The sequence below is a fragment of the Gavia stellata genome, chromosome 3 (assembly GCF_030936135.1).
Source record: "Gavia stellata isolate bGavSte3 chromosome 3, bGavSte3.hap2, whole genome shotgun sequence".
NCBI classification, from domain to species: Eukaryota; Metazoa; Chordata; class Aves; order Gaviiformes; family Gaviidae; genus Gavia; species Gavia stellata.
The window spans coordinates 60,270,059-60,290,926 of NC_082596.1; the positions used below are offsets into that span (position 1 = coordinate 60,270,059).

Sequence of the window (20,868 nt, forward strand, 5' to 3'; positions counted from 1 at the left end):
TCAATCATCTGATTTCAACAGATATCACTGATTAATGAGAATGAATTAGCCTTCCCTTCTCTGCTACATATTTTTGTACATTCTGACTGAAAATATAGTTTGCTAAAAGCTTGCTTTTTTTCAGTTCAACAAATCTCAGCCTTTTGTCTTTGACATTCTCCAGGTTATCATTCAGGATCACATGTATTCCCATTCCGAGAAGTCTTTTGCTGCCAAATAGTTTATAAAAGTTCAGTGCCTTTCTGAGTGTGATGTGTTGGAATTCATTTTTCATTTTTAAATCTAGACTGTTTATAGCTGTATTGTAATGTCAGCATAATTGCTGACTTTAAGATACTCATTTGGGACTTATCCTACTGTAACTCAATGGAGAACTTATACCCTTGCATTTGTAGGTCAACAGATGTGTGTTTCACCTCTGCTGCTCTGCTGAGTGTGTACAGGAATGTTTTGCAGATGCTGTCAGTTTATTTTGCCAGCATGTTCAGATCCCTATGATATTTCAGAATCAAAACTGTGGAAAACCTTTTTAAATCTGTTTTATACACTTGGAATTAAATTTTGAAAAGATAGTTGAGTAACCAGACTGCAGTTTTGGAAATGCTTGGGTCTTTTGCTGCTGTTCTTAATGACGAAACTTGGAATTGCAATGGAATAGTTAGCCGGGCATTTGGTGCAAGATGCCAAACTAAGACTATAGATACAGGGTAAATGGTGCTAATATTAACATGGTGCTTTCTTTCAATAATTGCCTGTGAGGTAAGATGCTTTTTTGCCTCCAGAATAATTTTCTTTTAGGGACTGTCCTTCAGATCACAGATATCCCATTAGCTGTGGGGGGTAATTTTTAATTCTAATGCAGTATTTATTCCAAAGGAAACTATCCTTTCATCAAAGAAAATTAAAGCAGAATGAAAGTGGAAAAAATTAATGTGCATTTTGTTTAACAAGCAAAACAAAACAATCTCCAGGCAAAAGAAAACGATCTCCAGGCTGCATCTCAATACAAAATACTGTCATATAAACAGTGTAGTTTAACTGATAGCCACATTTTTATACATAAATTTATACAGAGCTTGAAGTAATAATTGATTAGCCAATCCCAATGCTATGCAAAAAAATCCCACCACAATTTTCTGAATGAGGTGTTTTCATCAGTGACTATTATATTGAGTTCTTATGTCTGGATAGTATGGCACATTGTCTTTGACATTACCTTAGATGAAATATGAGTAAGACAAAAAGAAGTATTCATTCACAGCGATGAAATAATGGGGGAGAATTTGGTCCTCACAGAAGTTGCAGAAAGTTTTGCCATTAAGTCAGAAAATTCTTGTTTCATTCACAGCGTAGAACTGCCTTTACCATTAAAGTCATTGGGGAATATTTACTAGTGAGACATTGCAAATAGTGTTTTGATAAAGCTAAAAAATGAGCCATCAACTATGCTCTGCCAATCAAAAGTGCTGGTTGGACACAAATGTACTTGCTGACAGTTGTAAGTGAAACAGTTTTGCAGCAACATCACTGGATAATAAAATTTCCAAATAACTGTACCTCTATAGGAGCTGGATTTTGAAGCTAAGACAAGCTATACCCTGAGGATAGAAGCAGCCAATATGCATGTTGACCCTCGTTTCCTGAGTCTGGGACCCTTCAGTGACATGACAACAGTAAAGATAATCGTAGAAGATGTTGATGAGCCACCTGTGTTTACTTCACGTTTGTACTCCATGGTGGTGTCTGAAGCAGCAAAGGTCGGTACTATCATTGGAACTGTAGCGGCCCATGATCCAGATGCCTCAAACAGTCCTGTCAGGTAATTATAAGAAGTCTTAATTGTTTATTTATTTAGCCTTTCTATTGAAGTTGTTCATTTTGTTGTTGCTTACACTGAATGCAGTTAGTTAGCTTTTTTCCCTTGCAGAGGGAGATTGAGATGTTCTAAGAGTTTGCATATTTTGACTTTTATACTCCTGAACTACAGAACCTTTGAAAAAATAATATATTTAAGTCTCTGTAAAACAAAGAAGGGAAGAGAAGATATAATTTCAGGATTCCAAAGAAAAAAAGGCTCAACATATTACTCGTATTTCTTTCTCTCTAAGTTTAGGAAGAGTCTATTATTATCTGTAACCAGTTATGTTCTCTTAAATCAACCAGGACCAAAAAAAAAAAAAATAACATATATATGTGTGTGTGTCTGTGTGTGTGTGCATAATGGTTCATATTCTGTGTGTACTATGCACAAGAATGTAATAGCACATAGACTCTTGCATGGTAAGCAAGAGCTGAAGTCCCACAGAAAAAAAAAACATTATAAAAAACTCTTTATGTGAGAGAAGAGACACATCCTGTCCTAGTCAGGATGATTAAAGGCAATAATCTTTTTGCTTTTGTAAATTCTGCTACAGCCAAATATCTTCCATTCGAATGGGAAGAGATATGAACATTAGAGATGCATGAAAACTGCCAAGGGCCTCTTCCTTTGTCTTCAGTGTGTGAAGAACCTGCAAGTCTTCCACAATCTAATGTCCAGGATCATAAAGAAACCATAAGAAAACACAAAGTATTGATCTTATGTTTGCCTGTATCTAAGGTCAAAGCTCAAGGACAAAAACTTACCACCTGTTAAACCAGTAATGAGTTACTTATTAATTTTCTTATGCAGAGTAGTAATATTAATTGTCAAAGGAACGTGCAAAGGATCTAGAGGGTAATACTTCTGACTCAGGAATTTTGTGAACTTAAACACCTGCAGAAGGAGGAACACATACACAATTAAAAGTTAGTACTAAGTTTCATTTGTTATTACTGTTCATTTAGGGCATACATAGAAAAGAACTTCACAGGTACAGAACTTGTTTGGATGTCACCTTTTTTCGTGATGTTAAATTTTTACTTTCAGGCATAGAAGATGAACTTGGGACTCTAGTGTAGCTCTGTCATTTCTAAAGCAGCAATCTTAAGTTTTAAAGTAAAGCATATGTTTCACTCGTAGGGATGATGTAAGTGTTCTCTCTCTCTCTTTCATTATATATTTGCAACATATTCAAAACAGGTGATTCCTATCATATATAAACAAGTCCTAGATGGATGGTTGGCATGGATTTACTTGTGAAAATTATCTTTGCTGAGCTCTTTCTTTCCTCTGGCAGTGTTTTCTGGCACTGATGTTATCATCTGATGTATAATATCTGGTTTAGCATAGTTGTGTAGAGTAGGATTAAATTCAGTTCCCCAAATGCAGTCCATGCTCAGAATGCTTTTGACTCCTGTGTAATCATGATGAGTTTATTTGCCTTTATCTGGTTAATTTTTACAACTCCAGCATAAACCAGTTTAACTAACATCTTGATGATTTCTTCCGCTTCAAAGTTGTTTGGAATTTGAAAGGGAGGAAAAAGAGAAATAGGGACGATTTATCTATATGCTTATGAACCTGTCAAGTGTACTGACAGATCATATAATTTAAAACTGTCCTGCATCTGCTATGATGTACATCATGGCCAGTTTCACCTAAAATTGGAATGTGTTAAGGAGGATTAATGCATAATATTTTTCATGATCTGTTTAAGAAGTTTAAATTATTAATCTATAAATAAGTATACCAAATTCCAAACATTGCATTATATTGATATTGATTAAAAAACAGATTTGTTACAATTCAGAAAATGTTGAAATGACAAGATCAGACACAATTAAAACCTTGACAATATGGGGGGGGAATACTAAATATTTTGAAAATACGAGGTTATCTTGTATGGACCAGAGAACTATTGATGTTTGAACTAGCTTAAATAAAGGATTTCTAACTCCTGCAGCTCAAAGATTTTCAAGCATTAATGGCTGCAAGGAATTAAAGGTTTAAAAATATTTAAAATAGTTTTTTTGGAATTTGAGTATGGATACAATGCTTGTAAATAAGTTAAGGGAAACTGCCTTCTTCCTATGCATAAAATTTATTTTTCTTCTTTTTTCATAAGAATCTGTTGTCCAATTTATCTAAGTTGTTTGCTTTCCCTTCCTCCCTCCCTTCCTCCCTCCCTTCCTTTCTTCCTTTCTTCCTCCCTCCCTCCTTTTTATTGCTTTCTTTTTATTGTTTCCTTGCTTTCTTTTCCTTTTTCTGTCTTTCTCACCTCTCTCCTCCTCCTCCTCCTCCTCCTTCTCCTCCTTCTCCTTCTCCTTCTCCTTCTCCTTCTCCTTCTCCTTCTCCTTCTCCTTCTCCTCCTTCTCCTTCTCCTTCTCCTTCTCCTTCTCCTTCTCTCTCTTACTATTTTTTTTAAGAAAGGTCTTTGGCTCTTCAGAATGCATAGTGATAGTGTTAGCAATTGGGAAATCTAAGGGCTGGTAGGAGATTGAATCCCAGCTACAGGACCTGCCAAGATTGACTATACAGCAGAGGTGACAGGCATAGTCTCATGGGGAAGCTGACCAGCCACAAAACAGCTGAAGAGTACTGCTGACCAGATAAACAACAGTGCTGGCATGAAATAAAATAAAAAATGAACTACAGTTAGCATAAAATGGAAAAAAAAAAGTAAAAGAGAGAGAAACTTAATCCATGAAAACTGCTGTTACTGTTGTTGTTACAACTCTTTACTCCGTTCCCTCTCTCAATGTGATGGTAAAACAATTCTAATTATATAACAAGTCTCTGATCTAAGATTTTGCAGCCAAAAGTGATAAAAACACAGTAATACAACAAAGTAGAAGCTGGTATATTACAACACAGAACAAACAAATAGTGCCATAAGATCATTATATCTGGGAAGTCCCATTTTTTAACTATATCTTACATAATTCTTTTCTTCCACATTGTTCAAAGTGTTTAGTTAATGTTATATCAATAATCTAATATATCATCAATGTGACAGTAATTGTAATGATCACACTTGGTCTGATTTGGACATTTTAATTCAACCTGAGTGTAGGGAAGTGCTCTGGAGTACATACTTGATCTAAATGAGAGTGCAAGAATCTGACCCAATATTAAATCGGATGTCAAGAGTATTTCAGTTGTAAATCTAAGTCTGCCTAACCAACTGTCCCTTTTTTTCAAAAGGGTTATAAGCAAAACACCCACAGGCATTTGACCTTTTTCCTTATGCTATTTTCTGTTTGCTAAGGAGCTCATTTCCCCTTTCTAGAACAAATTTGGAGGTAAAAGATGTTAAGCCAAAGAGTTAAGGGCATGAGCCTGTGTTTGTCTAAAGACAGTAAAGCACAGCGAGCTGACAGTGATGACATGCAATCCCTTGACCTACTCTGCATCATCTCTCTTTTATTCCCTGACCCTGCAGCTCTGAGTGACTCAGGGGCTCTTCTGCTGGTGATAGAAAGCTCTGTGCTCAGACTGCCAGCCCCCATGGGAGCAGCGCCTGGCTGGTACAGCCATGTAGCAAACTTCCAACTTGCCTTCTCCTTAGCTGAGGTTCTATTCCATAAATAAATGAAGGTTTGCCTTACAACAGAGAGGAAGAAAGAAAAGAGAGGGGAATACCTATAACATCACTCAAGAGGGCACTGTGGGAACGGTGCCCACCACTGTCCACACAGTTGACTGTGTAACTCTCTTGCTATTCCATATGGCTTTGCTTCTCTCAACTCCTCAGAGAAACTGGACAAAACAGAGCTCAAAATGGGGAAACAGTGTAAACTCTTTCTCTCTAATAAGAAATCAATTAAACATTTTTACAAGCTGTGATTGAACATAAATAAAAAGTTTTCTTTCATCCTTCACCTAGGTACTCGATAGATCGAAACACAGACCTGGAGAGGTATTTCAATATTGATGCCAACAGCGGAGTCATTACAACTGCCAAAACTTTGGACAGGGAAACTAACGCTGTTCATAATATCACAGTTTTGGCTATGGAGAGTCGTAAGTAACAATTTGAAGATTTTAGTGGCTGTTTATGTGTAAAACTTCAGGCTTGGTTGTGATCAGCTGCATTGAGAGAAATTATGACAGTTTCAAACCATGGCAGATAAAAGTAACTTCTTACTCAATGTAAAAGAAACCTGTGTGATAAAAATTAAGAAATACAACAAATTAACTATTTGGTCTTTCCTTTGCCTCACACCTTGTGTAGTCTTTTGATTTCAAAAAAAAAAAGTGCAAAGGAAGATGAAATATGTTAAGTCAGCAGTCTCAGACCAAGTGTCATTAGAGGAAAAGTGATATGAAGTATAGAAGAGAGCAGTTAGCCCATCTTAGCGATGGCACTCACTTAGAGTTGATTGCTGTTGGTCAGCCATGGCATTTTTAAAAGGTATGAAGGAAAGGGGATGTGAATGCTTGTGTGGTTTCACTTTCCTGACTCTAAGGTAAGACTGCAGAAGACATTTTGTACTTGGTATCTTTTCTGGTGTAAGATGAAAAGTGTTGAAGAATCAAACTCTTTAAGCACATACAACAAGAATTCTGTTAATGCAAGTCTAAACCTAAACTTGTTCAACTCTGTATACATTCTGTGAAAATCTGTATATTTTTGCCTTTATATTTGAAGAATTTATTTCTTCAAATTTCATCCTTATTGCTACTCTGTTGGGCTGTGATAATAAAAGAGTTATCAGTACTCCGACCTGCTGTTTTAAAAATCTTCACTTCTTGCTTTCAGTTAATTTAATGTTTAACCAGAAAACTAACTTTTATCATTTAGTATCTGTATGAATTTTTCTTGTATTCTCAGGAGCAGAATTTTGGTCTTGGAGGCCAGCATGGAAACCAAATTTTTCCTGGGTAGTAACAAAACTGACAAGGTAGCCAAGGGGCATACCTGACACAAATGAGAGTCGAGGAGAACAATTAATACCTTGCAATGCTTTAATTTATGTTCATGGCCTGCTTGGTTTTCAATAGGCTTAGATCAGCAGAGGAAAAAGCTGGTGTAAAAATTGCTTACTCCTCTGGTATTTCACATGTGGAATAAAAAAATCCCCAAAACACTTCACGATCTACATTTGGATGTATTGCTTTAAATACTTATACTATTTACTAAAATGTGGATGCAATACCCTATATGAAGACATACCTATTTGAAGGTTTGTACAGTTTTCCATTCTGCCCTGCTTTATCATTAACATTACCACTTGTGGAAAAAAAAAATTAATGCAACCAATCTTTTCTCTGCTCCAAAAGAGAAATGTTATCTAGCAAAATAAGTACAGCACACAGTGATGTCCTTTATGCTTAATCCAAAAATATCTACTGTTTAAGATTAAATGATGACATTGGATCCTGCACAGGTTCATATTTTAGCTAGAAATGTGCATCAGTTTAACAATGTGATTCATATTTAAGGTGTTCAACATGTTAATGACGGTGTTTAAATACCTAGTTGTGTGTGCACTCTAAATACTTTTGCTTGGGAATAGAGCTTCCTTTTTTTTTTTCTGTTTTTTTTTGTTTTTTTTTTTTTTTTTTTCCCTGGGTTTTTTTCCCTGTTATTTGTTTTTTGTGAGAGAATTCTGGTTTTAACTTCTTAATAGCCTGATCAATCTGAATTACAACAGAAATTTATTTAAACCATAATAAACATGCTGTTCCCAATATGAATAGTGCTGTTCTGGCTAGCTATAACCCCTTGGCGATGGTTTTACATCACCCTGCTCTTATCCTTCCATATGATGCAATTCAGTGCTGTGATTAGTGAGTTAGATTTTCAGTTTATCCCTGAGAATAAAATCTTAGTTTAATTAAAGTGGTTGGAAAACATAAACATTGTTTCCACCAGGTCCAGAATATCAAGCCCAGGGCTTTCTTTGTCTTTCTAGGAGGGACTGCAATTGGTTTGACAAGTATATGCAAAAGAAGAATGCAAATGAAAAATATAATGACCCAAAAAATAACTTGAAAGGAGCTATTCTTGATTGTTTTGTTGGCTTATTTTCCTATAGAAAATCCAGCACAGATTGGGAGAGGCTATGTAGCCATCACTATCCTTGACATCAATGACAATGCCCCTGAATTTGCCATGGAGTATGAGACAACGGTCTGTGAAAATGCTCAGCCTGGTCAGGTGCGGCTTGATAGTTTTTTCATGTTTATTTTTATCAGATAGGCAGTCATTCCTTATGAAAGCCTGCAAGCTTTAAGATAAAATATAAACATTTCAAGGCAGTAAAAATGATGCTTTGATATGTAGCACAAGCAAATATTCATCAAACCCTACCATCTTCACTGTACCTCTAAAGAGAAAGACTCAGGTGTAAAAATTACATGTTGAAGGTACTGTTAAAGTCTCTGGCTTTCTTACTGACGTAACTGATGTATTTTGCTAAATTCACCTAATTTTGAATAATATTAAGAATGCGTCCTTCCTCCTAATTTTACTGGGAAGTGGGGAGTCTTAACAAGGAAGTTATTCTAAGACTGAAGGCCTACCATTCCTAAAATGAGTATACACTTTTATTTCCCTTAGAAAGTACGGGCCATAAGGCTACAATTTCACAAGGGAGATGTATTCCTACCAAATTCCCGAGTGTTTTTAATTCACAAAATGTCTTCCAAGTAGTCCTAGACTCAACTAAAAGTACCTAGTGTTGTTTATCCTTGGTGTCTCCCATATTTGGAGTTTTCGTCTCTACTTTGTAAGACTTCAGAAAATATATCTATTTTCTTATTCTCTCTTTCTCCTAGGAAACTAGTCTATGTTTCACCAACATGGATCCCACATATTTCTTGTGAGGCTTTGCACTTTTGTGCCTTCTCCCAGAATATTGTCCTTCCTGTGGCAGATGTTATTTGTTGCATATTTCAAAATCACAGCATAATTTAAAAACCCACAGAAAATACTATAATTATTAGCTTGCGTTCACGAGAAACACAGAATATGTGTGCTCTTATTGGAGTACCTGTATTTTACCTGTGATCTAGTCAGGATTGTTAACTCTGAGTATTCATTCTTTATGGATTGTAAGCAATGGTGACACCTTTTTCTAGAAAGAGATTTTGACAGAATTTTAGAAAATAAAATTGGAAAAATAATAATGATAATTTAAAAACCCAGAAAATATTAATGTACTTATGACTTGGCTTTTTTTTTTCATGTCTTTAAAACAAAAAAAAAATAATTAAAATGCTCAAAATCATAGTCTTCTCCTTGCGAAAGTTTACAGTGCAACGTTAATTGCAGTCACTGATAACTACGTTAAGGGCAATCCAGAAGATACACTTCTTTCACTGCTATGCAGTTTATATTCCCTGCCCTGGTGAATGACAGGACCTAACTTTTTCACAGGCCCTGCAGATCATTACTTTTGGCCAATAAAGTTGATTCAGGGAAAGTAAAGTGTTGAGTCACATTTCAGTTTTAATTCGCAGTGTCTGTACATGCTTAGGAGATTAGAAAACCAAAATACAATATGAGCAGGAGTCAAAGGAGGGTTGATACTTTGATAAGTAATAGAGGGGTTATACAATGTACATCTATTTATGCTTCTTCCCATTCCAAACAATGAAACCTTGATGTATGTCAAAACAGGTCATCCAGAAAATCAGTGCAATTGATAAAGATGACCCACCAAATGGCCATCAGTTCTACTTCAGTTTAACAGCAGAGGCAGCAAATAACCACAATTTTACACTGCAGGACAACAAAGGTAAGGACATCTTGTTGGGGTAAATATTCACCACTAACACCTTTCATTTTGAATATCTTGTGCTGATTATGACCTACATAAACTTCTATTCTGGTAAGGACATAAATTACAGTACAATCAGCCTGCAAAATAATTTTTTCTGTAGATTATTTGTCAAGGGAATTAAGCTGTTGTTTGAATCATTTAAAGCCTTGAGCCAAACAGAGCAACTTCAAATCATTCTTTTTTTTTTTTTCCAGAAGTCACTCTTGTCACATTTTTTCCTTGTATTTGTAGGTTTTTATCTAAAATAGACTTTACCTTGGGGCAGTGGCTGAAAAATGTCCAGGAATTCATGTTTTATTAATATAACTCAGGACATAAAACATGAGTGCATGGTAAAATGAGAGGTTTTTTTTTTTAAATAACCCACACCTTTTCAGTAAGTATACCAGCTACTGAAGAATGCTTTTGATAATGGAAGCTGCCTACACTATTTACACAGAATTCTTATGACTATTTCCCCAAAGACTTATGCAAAGACTCCTATTGACATCGCATTTCTATTAGTTGAAATATCTGAGAATATGCTTTGAATGTTCTCATTTGAGGCCGCACCTTGAATACTGTGTTCAGTTTTGGGCCCCTCACTACAAGAAGGACATTGAGGTGCTGGAGTGTGTCCAGAGAAGGGCAATGAAGCTGGTGAGGGGTCTGGAGCACAAGTCTTATGAGGAGCGGCTGAGGGAACTGGGGTTGTTCAGTCTGGAGAAGAGGAGGCTGAGGGGAGACCTCATCGCTCTCTACAATTACCTGAAAGGAGGTTGCAGAGAGGTGGGTGTTGGCCTCTTCTCCCAAGTGACAAGTGACAGGACAAGAGGAAATGGCATCAAGTTGCGCCAGGGGAGGTTCAGACTGGGTATTAGGAAAAATTTCTTTATTGAGAGAGTGGTGAAACACTGGAGCAGGCTGCCCAGGGAAGTGGTAGAGTCACCCTCACTGGAGGTGTTCAAGGAACGTGTGGAGGTGGCATTGGGGGACATGGTTTAGTGGGCATGGTGGTGTTGGGTTGATGGTTGGACTTGATGATCTTACAGGTCTTTTCCAACTGTAGTGATTCTGTGATTCTGTGATTCTGTGAATTAGTGTTATTAGTTGTGCTGCATAGTACAGCAGCTGGGCATGTATCAGTCATTTTAGCTATTAGCTGAAGCAAACAGAACCAAATAGACCCTGAGTTACTCATGCATTGCTCTTTTATAGATCAGTACTAAACCAGAGCTACAAAGTTATCCTTATTAATAGAATAAGAAAAAGAGACACATGGCAGACTAAAAGATACTGTTTGTACAGACAGACTTTGAACATCATTCACTAAATATAACACGTGACCTAATAAAGCTCTCTCACACAGCTGTTTATTGCCTTACCCTGCATGCAGTTACTGACATGCTTAATTTTCTTCATATGAGTAGCGTGCCATTCGAAACTAAAGACTGTAATAGGAACGATGATCAAAATAATAAAAATATATTACAATAAGACTCTATACAGAAATCTGACATTGTTACAAATACTGTAAAGTATTTAATGAAAAAACAAGCCCTCTTCCAGAGAACTTATTATTTGGAAAACGTAATAATAGACTTTTGCAATGCCAGTAAAATCAATGGAGTTACAAGACAGCAGCAGTTGCCTCTTTTGATGTTAATTAATTTTATGCGTGTCTCGTACAATGCTACAAGAACAAGTGCTTGCATATTTTGCCAGATAGGTCATAATAGATGACACAATAAGATAACTGTCCAGGACTATCGATATATCTGGCTATAAATAGATAGATAAGTAGATAGATAGACAGACCGACCGACCGACCTTTTCTATACATTCTAGGAGATGTAACTCCCTACCTCTGAGGAGCTGACAACCTTTATTGAACACAGTGAGTTTTGCACATGTTTTCTGGAACACATGGACTTTTGAATCACCCAACTCAGAGCAGCATTGAACGACACATTCTAGATTGATTATATTAGTCATCTTGACTCTCAGATGAGACTGAAAACAAGTGCATGTCTTTGTTACATGTGCAATTACCTGTATTTGTATAACCATCTGGATTTTTTTTACATTCAAAAAAAATGTCATTACTCTTCAGAACTTATTCTCCTATTAATATGTTCATCCCTTCCATTAATAAGATATCTATATCTGTAAATAATTGAAATAGACCCTTGGAAATTAGACTTGAGACAGGTATATAGATACCTAATCTGATATAGATACCTAATCTGATCACCAAAGGGTGATTTTTTTTTCTTTTTTATAATGATCTCATCTTCAACCATCTATCAAGAGTGTGGAACTGTGAGCTTAACTAAAACCAAACAGACCTCTGCAATTTTGAAACAGTCTTTTGTGGAAAATAGAAATCTTTTTTTTTAGTTGTATATCTTTTCTCAGCTGATCCTATCTCTGCAGCTTCAAAAATATATGACCAGGAAAAATAAACTTGTTGAAATAATATAAATGTGTTTATAAAGTCTTTTAAGTGAAAGACTGTGTTTTTCATAGGCTTGTGTTTTAGAAAAGTCATATATTTTATATTTATCTTTGTATTCTTTGATTTAGATAACACTGCAACAGTATTAACCAGAAGAAATGGGTTCCGAAGACAGGAACAGTCTGTTTTCTACTTGCCAATATTCATTGTGGACAGTGGATCACCTTCACTTAGTAGCACTAATACCCTCACCATCAGAGTCTGTGATTGTGATGCAGATGGTATTGCTCAGACATGCAACGCAGAAGCATATATCTTGCCTGCGGGACTTAGCACTGGAGCCCTGATAGCAATATTGGCTTGTGTCTTGACACTGCTAGGTATGTCTTCCTCCTGTTACCCTTATTTTCTGTTCAATGTATAGTAGCAAAAGATAGAGATCTATAAATGTATGTAAGATTCAATACGCCCCCCACCCCGATTTCTGTAAACAGTGACACCTAACGTTCCAGGCAGAACAGTGTTTTGTATCATGAGCCACACAAAAACTTTAGTTTGGGATTTTCAAGTTCAGATACTTTGTTTCTATGTCAAGCTGCCTCCAGATGTACATATGAAATAATAGGAAAAAAGATCACTTGCATCAAATGTAATATTTAAGAGATAGACAATAGAGTTTATGGAAGTATTTGGTTTAGCACACTCACCGTACAACCAGTATCAGTGTGTGTCCCTTTTTCAGAGATATAACTATTTTTAAACATTTATTGATTTGCATAGAACAAAAGACATTCAGAAAATACAACAGATGTAATTTACTGATGGGAATCATCATATTTGATTGAACATCTACAGAATGATCTTTTGTTACTTCTGCGACTGGTAGCACAGTTGGATTTTATGTTGTGCAGTGAAACTGCAACTAGATAAAAGACACTGGAAAACAGTGGAACAGTGTCAACATTCTAGTTTGGTTTGCATTTCTCATTTCATGCCTTAAACAAAATGGCTACATATTAGTAGTAAAGGCCCAAATTGAGGAGTAAAGATGAAGGATCATCCTGCACCTGCAGGATGCAGGTGAGCAAAAGTGCAGTTTTGTTTATTTTCAGAAAGATCACATGTTAAGAAGGGTACTAATTCAGCACACAAGAATTTTCTTGAGTGTTGTTACCAATGGAGAGATTTTTCTATTCCCTGGCTGTACATATCAGTCTAATGGAAAGGGGAAGACCATAGTCTCCTCAGGTTGGTATAATCCCAGTGGTGATTTATCTCTCACTGTTTTCCAAGTAATTTGAATAGGTCAAATGAAGAAACTTTTGTCCACACTTCTGTTCATGGCAGTATTTCAACAATGTATAGACTTCTTATTGACTTTCATTCACCTCACTGTAAATCATTGGAAGGAAATGTCCCTTCTGCTACAAACTTTTCTAAAGGACTCAAAAAAGGAAATCCTCTTGCACTGTTGTTACAGAGTAAGAAAAAACACTACCTCTGCAATGAACCCAACCAACTCACTCAACAGCTATGTATAGGAGGTGGCATTTTCAGTTTTCCATCTTTATGACAAAAAAACCTAACAAGTACAACACATGGTTAGACCTAGGTTTAAGGAGAAATGGAAGGGAATGATTGGCAAAAGTTTTGATGAACAATTTTAAATGCTGTTTTTCTAGTAGCGTTTCTAGGCCATTTATACACCCAAATGAACTTTATTTGGACATGAAGCTAAATGGTAGAGTTAAAAAATATATACAAAAGATTCTTTCATATCAACTGGCATTGGCATCAGTGAAAAAACACCCGTTTTAAAATTTGGTCCAGTGTACTTAAGAATAAAAGTTCTGTAACAATAGCAATTCACTTCATCCCAAATTGAAATGTCACTATTTCTGTTATATATAAAGAGGGAGTTTCTGAAGATTATATAAGAAACTACTGTAGATACAATGCAGCCTGACCTGGGCATAAGCTTTTCTTAAATAGGAGCCATATGTCTTAAAACAGAGCACTGAGTGGAGACCCAGAATGTTACCAGGCAATAACTTGCTTATTCTACTCAGTACACCAGGGTTCAAATACAACCAATAAATGAAGAAACTTGAGTTTTTGTTCCAGTTGTTTTTAGAGTGTGCCGAACAAGCATTTGGTAAAAATTGAGGATAAGCTCTCTGAACATAGTGCTTGAATAATGGGCCGTGCACTGAAGAGGAATCTGGCATATGACCACCTTACCATCGATTTTATTTGCCAAAGAACTGGACTTTCAAATACAGCTGTCTGAATGCATCACCACTGTTCATCTAAATAGACGTTTGTATGTGCTGTCATCACTTCCAACCTAAACTGTTCCTTTTGGGTACAGTTCAAAGCTGCAGGCTCAGTTTAGGCTGCATTTGTATGCTAACTCTGGCTTTGAGTCCTGCATTTTGGTACTGTATCCTGCTGCTGTTTTGTTCCCAGCCAGGTGCCAGTATTCACAAGGAAGAGGTACCTAAGCATCACTGCTGCCCAGTGAAACCCCAGTCAAGTGTTGATGCTTGTCAGGTCCCAGAACCTTTCTTCTCTCATTTGCTCCTAGAAGACATTTTCTGGGATCAGCTGAATGGTACTACTGCTAGGAGTTTACTTTCTCCTTTTTCCCTTTTTCTTTTCACATCCGTTCCTGAGAAAAAATCCTGACGATCCACTAGCACAGCATAAAAAATAGGCTTCAGCTGTTGGCAAGTGCTTCCAGGGCTGGGACCAAGGAATGTACCTTTTTATGTAAGAGTTTATCAGTGAAAAGAGGAGACAGGCTACTGGATCAAAATTTTTTTCTGACCCAAGATTAACAGGCAGTGCAAATCCAGTCACATTCATCAATGTCATCTCAATGTGAGTGCCAGTTTTAAAGAGGAGAAGGCATAAGATTTGTATAGATGTCATGGATACATGCATTCTGGCACTAGTATCTTGAATTCTCAACAAGCTCTTATCTTCTTAAAGTTAATATGATATACTTTGATATTTGTTCTTACCCCATACATCCCTTTGTCTAATAAATAACCATTTGTCTTGACCAAGGCTCACATTGTCTTGGTGGGATTTCTTAATGTTATTATTTTTACTTACGCAACCAATCAATTTTAGGTAAGCACAATGTTTTCATTGATGCTAAGAAGGAAGAATGTTGCTAAATTATACTAATTCATTATAATTGCATATAACATAGTGTAGACTATTTTTTCACACTAAAATAATTTTTAGAAGTTAAAAACATTTTATCAAAATCATTTCCCTTCCTCATATTGAGTGATGGAGATTAAATTGTAAATTTTATTCCACAAGAACATTCCAGTACTTTGCTAATTACTCAAAACATCTTTTAATTATTCACTCTGCAGTGAGGCTATGTTTTAAAGAAAAAAACAAAAAAAAAAAGTGCTTGCAATTTATTCTATAAAAAGCATATGAAAAGCTAGTTTGTATTCATTTTAGACTGTATGTAATTTTTAGAGAAGTAAGTAAGATTTTTTTAACTCTTCTGAAAATTTTATGGTAATTTAATTCAAGGTAATTTGTTTGTCAGTTAGCATCTCCCAGATAAAATAATTGCTTTTGTAACAAGTGTTTAGCACAAAATGTGTACATAAAATCACACAAAAAAAGAATGTTCACCTATAGATAATCCAATCATATTTGTATTGAAACAATGGAAAACTAGATTAAAACATTGTTTTTTCATTATTTTTATCTTCCATACATATCTTCCATACATCTGAATATAATCTATTAGTACCACCTATTTTCTTAGAAACACTAAAGAAAGCCTCCTATTAGTGTGGTAGTAAAGTTTACAAGTTGATAATACATTGGTTAAACTTCAAAATACAGATTTAAATTATTATTTTTTTCAGTTGAAAGACGAGGAATTTGTTATTATTATCACAATACCTACAAGAACCCAATAATCAACACAAATAATTGTGTGATTCGTAAGCAAGAAGAAACAGTCCTAGTCATCAGTATCTTATTCTCTAAATAGGTAAAATGTCTACAGAATGTGACTATGGAGTATGTGTGGATTGGTCTTGCAGTTTTAAAAGTGATAAAACTACAACTGTTTTAATTTGAGGGTATCCAAATTAAGTAATTTCAAAGGTGGCTGAGTATGCAATGCAGAAGCTGTTTTCTGAAAGTTATAGAGCCTATTAGGGTCACTCAGTGTGGGCATTTAAAGGTCACAGTCACTTTGCAAATATCAATCCAAACTGATAAAACAACAGTTATATATGAAGCTTGTTAACTGGGAATTAAATGCAGGTTTCCCAAGTCTTGGCCTCTGTAATCCCCAAATCTTGTCTGACTGTACTGGCAACTGCAAGGTATAACTAAATAGGCTATTGGTGTGCTGCTTAGATGGCTGAGGATCTCTAATCTTCAGCTTTATGAATCGTGACACACCCAAGGCGTAAACCAATATGCAGATTTGCTCACAGTTCATGCAGCTTATTGCTATAGCAAATGCCAGGCTTAGGGGTGTAGCATATACAAGGCATGATAATACTTGTGATTTAGCTCTGTACCTTACTGTACAGCTCTGCATGTAGTTGTCTCCCTCAGGTTGTCTCAGGGCTTTTATAGCTTCCTTACATTTATGTTGCAGTTGCCTTGAGTACTAAAGGAAAGATTAATGCTAAAACAGAGAAATATGCTCAGGTGACCTAAACCTGACATTTTACCAGATCATACCTAAATGGAAATTTCACAATCATTCCATAAAGCACACTGCAAAATGGCAAAGCAAAAATCCGTTCTTCTATTCAAAGGTGTTTGTTTAAAGACTGACTAAGGTGAACTGAAACTACTGATATTATCATTACATCTACACTGACAAAAGGATAAAACTATATATTACCACAGCTAATACAAATACAAATGACATTTTCTCTCAGCTATTGTACCTGTTAAACAAAGTCAACATTTCTAACAATTCAGGTAAATCAGAACAAAAAGTTTAGTTTAGATTTATCTTTATTCATTCTGGTTATTTACTCTTTATAATTATTTACTTCTAATATCTATTGGCTTGTTTATTTATTTGTTAAATCACATATGAAATCAGTATTGCCATTTCATCTCTTTAGCATGAACTCAGTGTATCAGTATCGAGCCAAACTAGTGGCCTCAATGTGCAATATGTATGTTCCTAAAGCTTTTCCATTGTATTATTTCTTCTCTAAAAAGCATAAAATTAGGTTTTCTACATGTTCTGCCAGTCACTAATTACTGACTTAATCTCTTGTTTTGTGATAAATGTAGGAAAAAAATCCCACCATGATTTAATGAGAAATGGATAAGCTTTAAAACCATTTGCACTTGATTTAGGTATGAGTGATACTTGTTTTGGGCTTGTATTCATCTCTGCAGTTCCTGCAATGCAGCTAAAGCTTTGTTTATTTAGAGGTTAAACTTTATTGTTCATATCTGTTGGAAAGGCTGGAAATTAATAATCTCATAAAGCCATCTAAATACTACAATATTTAACCTTTAGAAGGACTCCATAATTTTCTTGGCTTCAAGCAAGTGTGAGATGTACAAGAAATACTATATAAAACATTAATTGTATCTTGATTGCTATTGTACCTTTAGGTGGCCTTGCCTACTAAATTTCATGTTTTTCACTTATTACTTTCAAAATTAAGTATGTTAAGAGGGACTATGGTGTGAAAATGCATTTACACTTGAGTAAAGGAAATTATTAGCTGCTTACTTATATGGCAATAAAAATTGTGGCAGTAAATTTTAAAAATAATAATTAAAAAGTTATGTCAATAGCAATCTTGGGTTAAATGTATATTTGTACTCTCAGCAAGCTAATTTGTCTTTCATTTTGAAATATCTTTTATAATAAGAAAAAACATTAAGAATGGAGTGCAAGTGTTGTCTCTGATGACAATTTTATGTTCTCAGCTGTATAATTTACAGCTCAATTTGTATTATACAAATATAAGAACATTTTGAAATTTCACAAAAGCCATGTTAAAGGTCAATATCTTATATTGTCAAACTGTTTATGTAAATATTGTTCAAAGCAAAACGCCCAAAACTAGTGGCTTCTGAATTCAATACATAAAGCATGAATCAGGGAGATGCCAGGGGCAAAAAAGTGAGTGAGTGATGCTAATGCTACAGTAATATAGAGTCACAAGGCATCTGTTAGTAGATAGATCATTAGATGTGTGCCTGGTAGCTACTTAAAAAAGGGGAAAAAATATTGCCTAATATATTTGTCAAAAAGTTTAGAAAAAAAATTGAAGTTGTTCCAGTTGTATTTTTAGACATACATGGCTCCAAAGGAAAACAAAAAGCATTGCAGAAAGTCTGCCTTTAAAGTCATCTTATGCTTTAGCCAATTCCAAATAGTACTATAAGGTCTGTAGTCTCTGAGTGGTTTATTCTAACTAAGTGATCTCAATATTAAATCATGCCTCACAATGACTAGATTGATATTGATTTTAAAAATTCCTCCATGAAAAGAAGGGTTTTCAAGCATGGCAGTCCTACATCATAAAATTTATGGAGGACACTTTTGAGACTACCTAGGAAAGCTCAAGCTTAATTTTTTCTATATCAGCTTTTGCTTTTCCAAATGTGTACACAGCATTTAATTGGTGTATCAAAGTATTGTAAGTAAAGATTGTAAACCTTAGACATTTGAATGCATATAATCACATATTCTTAAGATTAAAAATAAACATAAAATCAGAAAAGATTAATTGAATGTGCAATGACACTTACTTTTCAATGTACTGTTATTTTTACAGTCATACTGATGCCTGTTATTTTCTAGGAGTATCATTAACTCAACAAATGTTATCTAGATGCTACAATGTAGTATTAATCCTTTTCTAAGAGGATGATTCACACTTCATCATGTCCCAAAGATAGGTGCAATATTAATATTATTGGTTCCATATTTTGTGTGTCAGCAATGATGTTTCTCTACTAAAACTGTATTTGAACAAGATGAGCCTGGAGTTAGTTTCTCCCAGTTCTTTTGGCTGTCACTGCAGTCTAGTATTAGCTTTCAAGCTGAAAGAAACTTTAAAGACTAAAATTAAAAAAATAGTTACATTTCTAGCACTAGCTGATCCAATAAACTCCAGCCCTAGCAGTTCTCATTAGATGTAATTCCTAAACCTCAAGTACGGTACTTTGCACTTTATAGAAAAGTGAGGTCTTCTATAGAGATACTTTTAATCCATGAACTAAGACAGTCTTATTTTACACATTGCTTGACAAATCAGTGTTCTCCAATCTACGTTTTTTAATATTTTTTTTTCAGCAGAGATTGGCCATATACTTTAATTCAGTCACTTCCCAAACCATGGTTGTTAAATTCTATTCAGTTATTTTATGAATGTGCTTTTATCACTGGGCAATTAAGAGTTCAAGAAAAGGTCTTTTTTTTATTTCATGGCTGTGAGATTGTAATAGTCAGACTGAACCAGTCCTAAAATTTATGGTTAGCAGATAGCATAGGATATAGAATTAGAGATGAAGATGTTAATCCAGAATGGGTTTGGAAATAGATTCTTTAACACCTAAAAAGCTTATGGTTTAAAAGCTGTTTCAGAACCTGGTAGGTTTCAAATCTAACTGCATAAATTGCCTGCTATTTCCTTGGGTCTTTGCCATATAAATTAATGAGTACTTCCACCACTAGGAAAAACATGAGGAAACTTAGCATTGCTAAAACTCCAGTCTTTCTGTGTTCCAGTTCTTGTCTTGCTGATTGTCACCATGCGGCGACGGAAAAAAGAGCCCCTCATTTTTGATGAAGAGAGAGATATCAGAGAGAACATTGTCAGGTATGATGATGAAGGTGGTGGGGAAGAAGACACTGAGGCTTTTGATATGGCTGCCTTGAGAAACCTCAACATTATCCGAGACACCAAGACCAGAAGGGATGTGACACCTGAGATTCAGTTCTTGAGCAGACCGACTTTTAAAAGCATCCCAGATAATGTGATTTTTAGGGAATTTATCTGGGAAAGACTAAAAGAAGCTGATGTGGACCCCTGTGCACCACCCTATGACTCCCTGCAGACATACGCATTTGAGGGGAATGGCTCAGTGGCAGAGTCGCTCAGTTCTTTAGATTCGATCAGCTCAAACTCTGACCAGAACTACGATTACCTCAGTGACTGGGGCCCTCGCTTTAAAAGGCTTGCGGATATGTATGGGACTGGACCAGATTGCTTATACTCATAGCCTTGGAACCTTTATGTACAAATGCACTGAAGAATGCTAAAACAGAATACTCAACCTTACAGACTGAAGAAAGTTGTAAATATTTCTCCATTTTTAACCTTTTAGGTTTTTTTGCCTTGGTGGAACATATCTTCATTAGATTTGTCCTAGGGACTGCACTGACCACACAGAATATGAGCATTTGGTGGCATTTTTGATAAAATGAAATGCTCAGCCACGTTCAAATAGATAGCAACTCTCAGATACCTGCAGAGGCAACTCACTTTCAAGAGTATGTTATGCACTGTGACCTCAATGAGCCAATGATACTCTGTAGATGCCTTTGCTATATCTAGAACACAGAGTCTCTGGTGTAAGAGATAAGTGGAGATAAGTGTAAGAAGAAACAAATTTACAAATATATCATTCAATACAACTTTACAATATATAGTATTTATAGATGCAAGGTTTTTTTAACAAATTTTCTTAACACTGTTGCATGCAGCTTGCTAGGCCAAAAGCAGAAAGACAGACAT

At 35.5% G+C, this 20,868-nt stretch overlaps 1 protein-coding gene across 2 annotated transcripts in view; it reads left to right on the plus strand.

Moving 5' to 3' along the window:
• Nucleotides 1-20,353, plus strand: part of CDH7 (cadherin 7) — a 71,318-nt gene extending 50,965 nt beyond the window's left edge. Inside the window, exons 6-11 of one of the 2 annotated variants that reach the window (XM_059815541.1) lie at nt 1,566-1,819; nt 5,748-5,884; nt 7,903-8,024; nt 9,489-9,606; nt 12,217-12,468; nt 19,860-20,353. In XM_059815541.1, coding sequence (XP_059671524.1) covers nt 1,566-1,819; nt 5,748-5,884; nt 7,903-8,024; nt 9,489-9,606; nt 12,217-12,468; nt 19,860-20,353 — 1,377 coding nt within the window. Of the gene's footprint in view, nt 1-1,565; nt 1,820-5,747; nt 5,885-7,902; nt 8,025-9,488; nt 9,607-11,478; nt 11,502-12,216; nt 12,469-19,859 lie in introns of those variants that run through there. The other variant, XM_059815543.1, reaches the window with a different exon arrangement.
• Nucleotides 20,354-20,868: the final 515 nt, after the last annotated feature.